This window comes from Aethalodelphis obliquidens, unplaced genomic scaffold (genome assembly GCF_003676395.1).
Source record: "Aethalodelphis obliquidens isolate GAN/ISIS:26980383/991018 unplaced genomic scaffold, ASM367639v1 scaffold71, whole genome shotgun sequence".
Taxonomy (NCBI): Eukaryota; Metazoa; Chordata; class Mammalia; order Artiodactyla; family Delphinidae; genus Aethalodelphis; species Aethalodelphis obliquidens.
Genome location: NW_020838015.1, coordinates 6,565,193 through 6,577,785, shown reverse-complemented (window position 1 = coordinate 6,577,785; position 12,593 = coordinate 6,565,193). Strand labels below are relative to the sequence as shown.

At 36.7% G+C, this 12,593-nt stretch overlaps 1 protein-coding gene across 14 annotated transcripts in view; it reads right to left on the bottom strand.

Moving 5' to 3' along the window:
* The window catches only part of KDM6A (lysine demethylase 6A), a 209,483-nt gene that overhangs the window by 86,140 nt on the left and 110,750 nt on the right, over positions 1 to 12,593 (bottom strand). For 12 of the 14 annotated variants that reach the window (XM_027091421.1, XM_027091427.1, XM_027091426.1 and 9 more), the window contains exons 5-6: positions 11,397 to 11,455; positions 2,462 to 2,582 (exon numbers count right to left, since the gene is read on the bottom strand). In XM_027091421.1, coding sequence (XP_026947222.1) covers positions 2,462 to 2,582; positions 11,397 to 11,455 — 180 coding nt within the window. Of the gene's footprint in view, positions 1 to 2,461; positions 2,583 to 11,396; positions 11,456 to 12,593 lie in introns of those variants that run through there. The other 2 variants (XM_027091434.1, XM_027091436.1) reach the window with 2 other exon arrangements.

Here is a 12,593-nt window from a genome sequence, read left to right as displayed (position 1 = left end):
AGTCCGCCTGCCGATGCAGGGGACACGGGTTCGTGCCCCGGTCCGGGAGGATCCCACATGCTGCGGAGCGGCTGGGCCCATGAGCCATGGCCGCTGAGCCTGCGCATCAGGAGCCTGTGCTCCACAACGCGAGAGGCCACAACAGTGAGGGGCCCGTGTACCGCAAAAAAAAAAAAAAAGCCAACACAGAACAGAGAAGAAAATGAATCCTTAGTGAAACACTGGATCAGCTGAATCAACCAATCCTGAAGGCTGGACTTTACATTATATGAGCTACTTTTTTTTTTGTCATTTTAACCAGCTTCAGTTGGGAGGTTTCTGAGGTTGCAGCCCATAGCATCTATACCAATACACTGTGCTAGGAAACAACTTCATGTAGTGGAAAAGTCACCAGAGGCTCCACATCTATCCATAAAGGTAAAGTACTAGCCAGTCCACTGTAGGAAAACTGAAGGCCACCTAAGGGGAATGGGGCATATCATTCCTTCTGATTCCTACCTTCACTTACACTAAATGCTAAGCACTTACAGTAATATACTGAAATACCTCCTCTTCAACTACATATGTTCATGCCTAAAATTCTCCTGAAAATAGACAAGGAATACTGGAGAGAGAAGTCTTAAAAAGCCAATGTCAAGATGAGATAAAAATCAAATGAAATCTTCTCATTATGGGGAAGAGAAATATCAAGGACTCCTGAAATTCTTTTCTATGTTCATGGAAATGAAACAAACATCAGAATGGTATCAAGTATTTTAAATAAATGGAAGAAAGGCCCCAAACCAAAAGACTGCACTTACTTAAGGCAATCTTGCTAAAATCGCTATGACTTGAAAGTTTGTTAGTCTTTACGCCTGAACAAATTAAAAGTTGTATACAGGAAGGTTTCTGTTGAACAGTAGTAAGCAAGAACACTTTGAATTAGCCATGGAACACTTCTCAACACTGTTTCCCCTAATTAAAGGGGATTTTAAATATTGCCACCTTCATGGAAAGAGAGTTTTGCATCCATAGAATTGTTTAAGGTACCACTGTACTGATATTCAGAGATAGCTACATTCCATAATTTGGGACAAATCTCATTACTTTTTTCCACTCAAATATATTTCCTGAGCAACACTTACACTTCTGCAACACACAATAACCATATTGTGACAGTTCTGTAAAAAGCTCTAATAACTTGACTTTGTATTATAAGCATTTTAAGAGTCTGGTTTGCTAGTATACACTGTGAATGTCCAAGAGGAGGTCAAAATATGCAAGGTGGCATATCTGAACTTATTTTCCATTTCAAGTCCACTCACATGTGAACATATAGTTTGAGACATGCTGCTCTAAACTTGAGGAAAATTGATAACTTCTAGGCCAGCCCTTAGTCTCCACATTACTTACATTTGCCCTAGGGCCTATTTCTCAAATTTCACTTACCTCTGAGAACTGTGTGATCTGAATACTTTCACAATCTACTTATTTTAGTGTTTTGGACTGTATACCTCTCTTTCGTACCATCAGCATTGTTCTTTATAAACTCATGGAAGATAGAAACAGTATTTGCAAAACTGTCTACTTTAAAACTCTAGAACAATTAGGCACTCTTAAATACAGTTTTATTTATTTATTTATTTATTTATTTCAGTAGTTCCTTACTAGTGAATTCAAACTACAACCTACTGTAAAGTCATTGTTTATCTCCCTCCTGACCCTTCAGAATGAAGATAATCTGCAACGGAGATATTTAGAACATGGCAACCATTATAAATAGTCATATATTCACAAAAATTTAAGCTTTTCCTAGAACTTCTAATCCTTTTAAAAAGCAATACTTTTGTCGAGCAGGGAAGCACTATCTTCGTGAAAAGCCCAGTAAGACCTAAAGTGATGGCATAGACAGCACAAGAAACTAAATGAAAAACTTGAGAAATGTTAAATTCTATAGAAAGTAAAATATTTAACCAACAATGTTATTTTGCCCAACAATGTTTATACTCACAAACCAGCAGTTCAAATGACTAGCAAAGAACACACGTTTTTATATTTAAGATATGAGACGTGCTTTGCTGGTAGAGATGGAGAGATTTCTAGTGAGACCCATACAAGTAAACAGTCAATGATGGGGTCACAGATACAGAATCATTAAGCAGCTGCTTCTAACCTCTATGGTTGCCAATCACTAATGGCAGAGTGATTCAGATGTCCAAATTGAGACTGAAACCTTCACCCTTTCCTGATAACACACCACAATTAAAACTCAAAAAAAAAAGTTTAATGATATAATTAGAAACCCAAACTTATGTATCTTCCAGTTCATAGATGATAAACAGTTCTTTCATCTAAATTTTCAAATTTTGTTTTGAAGTACCATATAAATTCCAACATTTCTCAATGTTCTAATATTTAACAACCCCCCCAAAGACCCCACAAAAATGAAACATTGTATCTCAGAAAAAACCCAACAACCTACCTTTAAACTAGACTCATAGTCTGTGTTCACTTTGAACATAAGACCAAGCCGTAAATGAATTTCCTTGGCTCGACAAAAGCTGGGATCAACATAAAGCACCTCCTGAAATGCTTTAATTGCCCTGAAAGAACATAGACATAAGATATCTTTACTTTTTAACACTTACATGAATTTTTGCTTGGTAGAACAGTAAAACTTCTCTTTTATGCAATTCTGTTTTATAGGAAATGCCAGTTTTATAAAAAAAGATGTGAATGAATAGCTTTAACAAAAAAAAGACTAGGAAGGGGTGCCTGGGTCTTTTATGTACTTGAATGTGTGTAATATAAAAGGAGAAAAGGAAGATCAGTTGAATTTACTCTCAATTATTCAAATTTTTTTCTTCTGGTTGCATTGGGTCTTTGTTGCTGCACACGAGCTTTCTCTAGGTGCAGCGAGTGGGAGCTACTCTTCATTGCAGTGCACGGGCTTCTCATTGTGGTGGCTTCTCTTGTTGCAAAGCACAGGCTCTAGGTGCACGGGCTTCAGTAGTTGTGGCTCACGGGCTCTAGAGCACAGGCCCAGTAGTTGTGGCGCACAGGCTTAGTGGCTCCGCGGCATGTGGGATCTTCCCGGACCAGGGATCGAACCCACGTCCCCTGCATTGGCAGGTGGATTCTTAACCATTGCGCCACCAGAGAAGTCCCTTCAAGTAATATTTTATGGCTTAATTGTCAGTGTAAATAACTGATTTCACTGTTTCTGGAATTTCCTAGGGGAGAGAGGGGTGGGGCAGATAGTTTTGTTTTTAAGGGAGGAGAGATTAATCCTGTCTCTAGTCTACTCCATAAAATGAAGTCTTTTTTTTAAAACTTTATATTTCTATCTTTCATATTTAGGTTTACAATCCATCTGCATCTTATTTTTTATATGATGTGAGGTAGGGGTCAGTTTTCATTTTTTTCAATACAGATATCCAGTACCCCCTACATCACCTGTAGAAAAGACCCTCCTTACCACAGCTCTACAGTGCCACACTGTCCTAAATCAAATGTCCACATCAAACGTCTTGGTCTGTTTCTGGGCTCTCTGTTCTACTATATGTCACTTTATGTCTATCAGTCCATCTTTGCCCCAAATTCACATTTTATCTTTCATAAAAAGTCTTAATTACCAGTAGAACATATACAAGGATGAGGAAGGTACACTTTTCACTGAATACATTTTTATATCACTTAATCTGATCACATGAATGTACTATGTACTCAAAAATGAATTAAAATTATGACAAAGAAAAACATCTACTTTGAATTTTGAAAACTATAGTATCAGGTATAACAGTATTTTAGGTATCATTTTAAATCTCTCTACATGATTTAAGGCTTATCCCAAGTACAGCTAATATATTCTTTGCAAAGCTTTTTATCAACTATTCTCTACTTCTATTTAATCTTAAAGGAGGTTACTTAGAATCTTAGACAATTCCAAAACAAAAGTCAATCTTTTTTATAAAAGTTCAAAATATATACCACAAAATAGAGCAAAACAACATGCCCTATGTCTTTAAGTAACTTTGTTTTGACTTGTATATTATCTATTTCCCCCCAAAAAAACCTGTGTGATTATATATTTATTATAAAATTAAGGGTTCTAAAAAGTAATATTTACTGTAAGGAGCATCAGATACCTTTACATCTGGCTAAATACTTTTTTCCTGAAGAGGAACTCGGCATCTATGTGTTAAGATGGCATTTCAAATGGGTGGGGCTGTGTATGTGTTTTATTATTTGGTGTTGTGTATAGACAGCAGAGGGGAGTCAAAGGCCTGATAAGAAAGAATTCGTGTAAATTACCTTTCTCATTCAAAGGTGACTTCCTATTTCTCTCAATCAGACTTGAAGATACTCATCAGCATACTGCTAAGAAGTTCTCTGTACTTTTCTCAAACCTTTCTAATGAGAGGAGGTGCAGCTTCAGCCTCTATATTCTCTTGGTCATGTCTAGAGCGCCACCTTCTAACAGAACAGATTGTGTGCACAGGTGTGTGTGAATGTGTGGGGGGGGCGGGGGGAATACAACACACACATGTTGGGGGAGGGGCATAAAAAAGGTTAGGAAGAGAACAACTGCAGCAATAAATGATGTCAATTAAAAGATAAGATGTGACTGGGAAACGGTATGCAGGGGCTTTTGGAAGCTTCTGGGATGATAGCAATTTTTTATTTCTCGACCCAAGTGATAGTTATGAATGTTTATTTTATAAATAACATGTAAAGATGTATACTTATGTTTGTTTAATTTTAAGTATGTTACATTTTATAATAATAAAAATTGAGGATAATGTTTCATAAAGTCCTAATTAACCTTACCTTACGAAATGGGTCAGAGAACTCCTATGGAATGGGTCAGAACTAAGCAATGTCCACACATGCCAATTAACCCAGGCAAGGAAGAGTGGATATAGGTATATGTATAACTGATTTAGTTTGCTGTATACCTGAAATTAACTCAACCTTGTAAATCAACTATACTCCAATAAAAATTTAAACAAACAAAACTAACGGGGGCGCGGGGGGGGGGGGGGGCGCGGACAGGCAGGCCTGAGTCAAATACATGAAAGAAAAAGAATGGAAGTGGTGGAAGATAGCAAAGGAAAGATGGAATAAAGGAGAAAAAGAAGATAGGAAGAAAAACAGTCTAAGGAAGGATGTATGCGAATGGGAAGAAGGAAAACAGATCATCAATAACAACCCCACAGGAGAAATATTTCCTATTGTCTCAGTTTCTGTGCCTTTAGTTCTTATCCACTTAGTTCACAATGTCACACAAGTACAAAAAACACAGGTTATTTTACAAAGTTCTCTACACGTGTTAACACACTGGAAATTTCTTTTAAAAAATTATTAACCTACCAGCAAAAATACATATTACAATACACTAGTCTGGGCTACACTGTGCCTGCTCTTTAAGGACTACTAAAAGTGCCCATGACAAGGGAGGACAATATATATCTATTCATCAAGTTCTCCAGGTTGTTTCAAAGTTTCCCTCAAATTCAATACTTGCAGACTCAATCTTCAATATCTCATTATCAGATAACTGAAATAGTCTCCTTAAAGACTTCCCTTGCTCTCCTCTCCTCTGGCTTGCCTATGCTTCCTAAAATATGTGGCTCCTGTGATTGCCTACTAACCATGATACTCTAACCATGATACTCTTTCAAGTCAAATCTCCATGTAGCATTTAAGGTTTGTGAGCAGTTATACCCATTGCCAGCCATGCCCTAACATTGCTCCTCCTCCGCTGTGAGCTGGCATATCTTAGGAACTTCTTCATGCAAATACTGGCCCTCTTGGCTTCACGGCTTCTCCTCAGGATGGTCTCCTGACCTGGAATATTTTCATTCTTCTGCTTCACTCTAAATCCACTATTACCTTTAAGACTCACCACCCAAACTCAACATCAACTATTTTTTGCTTAATGTTAACCAGCAGTTAGGTCCACTCTATAATCAAATCATTTTACTCTTTACCTGTCAGTGTGCTGTCTCTAGTTTTTCCAAGTAGTCTATTCCTTGAGGTTTACATTCCTCTTATTTTTTAAATACTCTAGACATTATAGGAAAATGTTTAATATATGTTTACTGATGTCATCACTCTTTATAATTAACTGACTGGACTTCTTGTTGAGGGGGTGGGAAGGGATGCTCCGGAGTCTCTTTACTGATCAGTTCTCCTCAGCTAACAAAATAGATGCAAGTTCATTTTCACTTGCTTTTCTAAACTCTTACCATCTTTTTCTCCTATGTGTTGCATCTACCCCTTCGGGTTGGGAAGGAAAAAAGAATGTGTTTATGTGTTAGGAGGGGGATAGTGTGTGGAGAAGACAGGTACCACTCAGACTACATTCTAATTTTGGTCATCATTTTAATGCATTCATATCTCACCAAACCACATGTAGCCAGAACATGATCTGTGTAGCAGAAGTTAGACTAAACCACCAACACATACAAATTCTGCTGATGTCAGTATTCTGACTGACAGACAATTTTAGAACATGAAAAATGGCTACCTAAAATGACAAAATACTTTTAATGATACAATACCTGGAAAGGTTTATAGTTTTCAAATATTAAAGTACAGTCTCTACTGAAGTTTTAAACAAGTGCATATTGCTATGCTTGAGTATCCATTCATTTTCTTAAAATCTAAAGAATGTTTTTATATCACCAAAATTATTTCTATCAATTTTCAGTTTAAAATTTTTTGCAGTTAACAAGTTTTAAAAGGAAATGATAACTTCAATAGCACTACCTGCAAAAAACACACACATGCTGAATATATTTTAAAACAATGGTCATTTTTAATAAGATTTCTAGAGCCATTTTTTAAAAAGCCTCCTTTAGAACTTTACCAAACTATAGAAAAATAATGATATTAACTAAACATCCTAGCACAGTTTTAGTACATTTGAAAAGAGACATAATAAAACTTTAAGTTCTCTGAAGCTAATAATGCTGAGTCCAGAGAGTTCCCTCAGGGATATCTGAAGAGATAAAGGAACTAATTCCATAAATTTTCATACTAATAAAATGGAGCATATTCTAGCTCTAAATCAGTAATAACATATATACACAACAGATATACACACTTCTATACACACATACATATATTTTTGGAAATTTAGAGGTTCCTTCTAAATGAGACAAATAGATTTGATTAAGAACTCAAAGAGACAGGTAAGGTAAGGTAAGGTAAGAGGTTTAAAGTGGAAATGGAAGGAGAAGGCAGACCAAAGAGTAAATGGCACAAACCAACTTGCAAGTAAAAAAATGCTCAAGACATTTTCAGGGAAATGTTAATACAGTAGTGACTGACACAAAGAATATATTTAGGGGAACAATAAGTCTAGAAAGATCATCTGAGGTTGAAACAGAGAGGACCTTAAATGTGAGGATAAGTTAGAAGTATCATACACTAGGCTATTCACATTGACATTTGCTAATATATTACCTCCTGGTTCTTTTGCCCTCTCCAGCCATCTTCATTTCATCACTGTGGACAGTGGGATGTTTTCTTCCCACCCCTATTGTAAACTTTATGTTTTTATTCATAATTTCCCTGAAGTTTAATCAATCCAAACCCTTCCAAATTCTCTCTGGCAATCTGTGTGTCACTGGTAAGCATAACTTTACCAAAACTGCCTTAGTTATCTGCTATTTTCTTCAAAACAGCAGCGAACAGAATAAACTCAACATATGTTAACGTGAAGTTTTATTTTAATAGAAAAAAACTTTTGATCTAAGAGCATTAGTTTGCAAAATGATAGCTCAAAAACATATATTAAATATTAAGTTTTTGCCAGACTCCATGCTAAACAAGCCTCAGGATCAATGGTGGTTATCTCAAACTACATTAAGTTTATGTTTGCACCCAAAGCAGTGATTTTACAAGGAGAGCAGAGATTCCTACACCCCTAAGAACACTTGTAATTCGTACACGCTAGGGAAATGAGTCCTGGAGAAAGTTCCCTTGTAATGTGTTAACATTTCTGTCTTTTTAAACTCACCTCCATCTCATTACCCTACTCCTTGCTGATGTCAACATAATAATAATCACTACATTTCCTTACCAGGGCTTATCAATTAGATTTGGGAAGCTAATTTCCAAAATCCTATGCCTTTGGCACAGAATTATGTAGCTCTTAGGTTTGCCACTATAAGACCATTCTGATATTGATCAATGGGAATACAAAAGGTTATAGGCTAGAGAGAGAGGAATGATAAGGATTTTCAGGGAGGTATATTTAGAAATATGGCTGTAAGTTATAATACTTTATTACTGTATATATTTCAATTCCTTTCACCCAAGGATATAGTTTTCTTACTACAAAGGCAAGGAAAAGCTCAGTTCAAGGTACCCTTAGCAATATGCCATCCTCATGAAGAAGAACAAGTGAAGGCATGGGCATGCACTCATGCACATGGAAAGGAACAGCTTTATAGATACTGGTTCTAGCTCTCTGCTGCATGCATTTTACTATGGGCTTCTATGTCTTCCTTCCTCCTTATATTTATTTTAAGTTTGGTCACAGATTACTGTGTATGATAATAGTAAAATTAAATAATTATGATAAATCCAGTGAGGATGTAACAGTTGCTCTACTACTTTCTGACATGGGCTCCTCTAAGAGGCTGAAATTGAAACTGGAAAAACTGACCAAATAACTGAACTCATCCAGAGGCTAACAATAAAATCAACTCACCCCCCAAAAAGGGGGCGGGGGAGCATAATAGGGCAAGAAACAAGACAAACAGGTTAACGAATAAAACCAGTTAATAAAATTGCTCTTAATAATTTATTAAGTCGCCATCACCAACCCCAACACACATGGTGGTTGCACACATTATTCTCGAATACTTAATCTAATTAAATAACAACAGACACCATTTACAAATATTAAATTCTACTTAAATTATAAATGTACAAGAGATGGAACATTCTGAGCTAACAATACAAAAAAGGCATACCACACTCTTCTCTGGAAATATTTTTTCAACAAATCCCAAAGAACTTAGTATGTGTTGGGGGTGGAGGTGGGTCTGTTCCCAGAAATTAATAGCCACCTATAAGTAAAACCAAATAAAACACAAGTATAGTTTTAACCTAAGGAAGTTCCTATCCGTTAAGGCTACACTCTAAAACTCTCACCAAGCACCTACTCCATGCCTCCTAGTTTTGTGGCTGTTCAAGAAATAGCAAGATAAGTGAAAGCAAAAATTGGGGCACAGAGTTTGTGAAAGAACATTTGACCAGCAAGACAGGAAACACACATCCATGATGGATTAAGAGAGGGTGTGAGGTATGTCATTTTAGGGAGCAGCTAGAGCTGAAACTCAAGACATGAGAAAATGGTGGTAACCAGGACAGGATCAACAGAACAGAAGGCACTTACTAATTCAGACATTGCATCATTCTTATATCATTTCAGTTTCATTTCTTAAGCCAACTGAAGGACACAGAAATCATATGTAGATAAGGAATCAAAAGATATAATTTTCCACACTACAAGCCCCCTAACTTGACATGGTCACATACTTTTTAATGCAATCCAATTTTCAACTGATGATGGCTTCACCTCACTACTGATCTTATGCTTGTATCTTCAATCTACAGGGAGTTCACAAGTTATCACAGGTAGGTGAAAATTAACTGGTGTGAGGTATACATGTTCATTTCTAAACTGCAGAGTTCCTTGCCTTGAGTTTCATCTAAATTATTTCTGGCTGGCCATAAAGATTTTACCAATGTGCCCAGGAGAACAATTACAAATACTGATTAAAAAATAACCACCAATCAATCTTCAAACTTGGGGACAGACTACAACAGACAAAATAATTAGACTGGGAAATCTGAGCATAAGTTTGCTTCTGCCACCAATTAAACAGTTATATAATACTGAGTTACACACACATACACACCCCTTGTTTTCTACGTCTATAAAATTAAGGGAAAAAAACTAAGTTATCTCTTAAGACCACTCTGGTACTAAAAATTTCGAATTGTGAATTCTATGAATAGCATCTTCAAGAAAGTAAAGAGATTTTAAAACAGTCCTAATCTACTCTTGATTTTACATATGATACACTGGCTATGAAGTTAGGAGGCTTAAATTTAGGCTTGCTCTACAACGATGGATAATTTAAAAGAAAAATATTACAAAGCTTCTTTATAAAGATCAATTATAGCTTTGTTTACAAAGAAAATGAGTGATTTGAATGATTATAATACTCTATCGACACAGGTGTTCTCTAACAATGCAGTGCTTCCATAGATGATCAAAACCCAACAGGACCAAAAGCAAACGGGAAAGAAAAGGCATCTGGGAAAAGTCATTCATGTCTTAAGTTTCATCTTTAGAGAAACCACATCAAATCATTGCCAATGCATATTTAAAAGCTCTGTAATAAATATCCAGGATGCCCAACAGGTATATGACAGGGTTAAAACCTTTGGTCAAAATGTTCCTTTGGACTTTCTCAGCACCCATTCAGCTTAAAATTATGGAGAATAGAAGGCACTCTGACAAAGTCGAATATATTTCAAAAAATGTCTACATAGGGCTTTACAGTTTGCAAAATGTACATTATCTCATTTGATCATCAAAACTCTGTAGAGTAGAAAAGGCAAGTAACTGTAATGTACCTAAAACACACACACACAAATGAGGAAACACATCAAACTAAGTGGCAGTGCTGAGACCAGAATACCAATCTTTCAACTATGTTCTTTCCACTAGAGAATGTTACTGTCTTGTCTGGTAAACAGAAAGACAACAAGGGGGCAAAGGCCACAGTAACAGGGACCTATACTTTACCGTTTATAAAATCTTATATATATTTCTATCATATTTAATGTCTGACTCTGAAGGTGGTACCATTACTCCTATTTTATAGAAGAGAAAATTGAGAGTTTATAATCTAGTGCCTAGTTACTAGAAATTGGAAAAGTACTAGCACACTCGTGTGTGTGCGTGTCTTTTGGTGAAGGAGGAAGGGAAGGAGCAGTCAATATATCTAAAAGTCTGAAAAGGAAATACTGCTCATCACAGACCATTTACCAACTTGAGAATAGAGAGTAGAGTCATTCCCCAGTTCAAATAACCTGGGGACCACCAGTCCATAACAAGTGACTGAGAAATTCCCAAAGCTTTCTAATCTAAGTCGTCTTTAATCAGAATCTTATACCAGATTCTTTTAGGAACACATATATTTCTAATAATCTAAGGTAGGTCAATATCCCTGAAGGAACAAACTAATAATTTCAGGAGATTATTGGGAAATGTAGGCTTAGTGATATTAAAATATTTTGTATTTATTACGCACACACACAAAAATACAAACTAAATAAGTCATTTACTGAAAACAACTGGAGTTATTAGTTTTATGTCAACTTACCACTGAAATGCATTGTAATGGAAGTAGACCAAACCAAGTCCATATAAAAAGGCAGCATTCTGGAAAGAAAGGGAAAAAGAGACTTTTAGGAAAAGCATTTATGTCTAATACATATGTTACAAAAACTATAAAATATGGTATCCAGGATGTTTTATGTTACTAAAAATCTATCCTGCATTACAATATAGTTACAATGTTTTGGGGTTTTTTTTGTGTTTTTTTTTTGCAGTACGCGGGCCTCTCACTGCTGTGGCCTCTCCTGTTGCGGAGCACAGGCTCCAGATGCGCAGGCCCAGCGGCCATGGCTCACGGGCCCAGCTGCTCCGCGGCATGTGGGATCCTCCCGGACCGGGGCATGAACCCATGTCTCCTGCATCGGCAGGCGGACTCTCAACCACTGCGCCACCAGGGAAGCCCTACAATGTATTTTTGAAACATCAAAATAACTGATGAGTCAACAGATGGCACAGAATCCAATCAACTGGGACAGATTCTGTGGTTTCTTTTTAATCAAACCTGCCCTGAAATAAAAAATCTGTCAGCACATACAGATGGCCAATAAGCACATGAAAAGATGCTCAACATTACTAATTATTAGCGAAATGCAAATCAAAACTACAATTAGGTATCACCTCACGCCAGTCAGAATGGCCATCATTAAAAAGTCTACGAATAACACATGCTGGAGAGGGTGTGGAGAGAAGGGAACCCTCCTACACTGTTGGTGGGAATGTTAAGTTGGTGCAGTCACTATGAAAAACAGTATGGAGGCTCCTCAAAAAACTAAAAATAGAATTACCATATGATCCAGCAATCCCACTCCTGGGCATATACCCAGACAAAACTATAATTCAAAAAAATACAGGCACCCCTATGTTCATAGCACCACTATTCACAATAGTCAAGACATGGAAACAACCTAAATGTCCATCGACAGATGAAAGGATAAAGAAGATGTGGTACATATATACAATGGAATACTCCTCAGCCATAAAAATGTCATTTGCAGCAACATGGATGCAACTAGAGATTATCATACTAAGTGGTCAGTCAGAAAGAGAAAGACAAACACCATATAACATCACTTATATGTGGAATCTAAAATATGACACAAATGAACCTATCTACAAAGCAGAAACAGACTCACAGACATAGAGAACAGACTTGTGGTTGCAGGGGGTGGGGGTGGACTGGGAG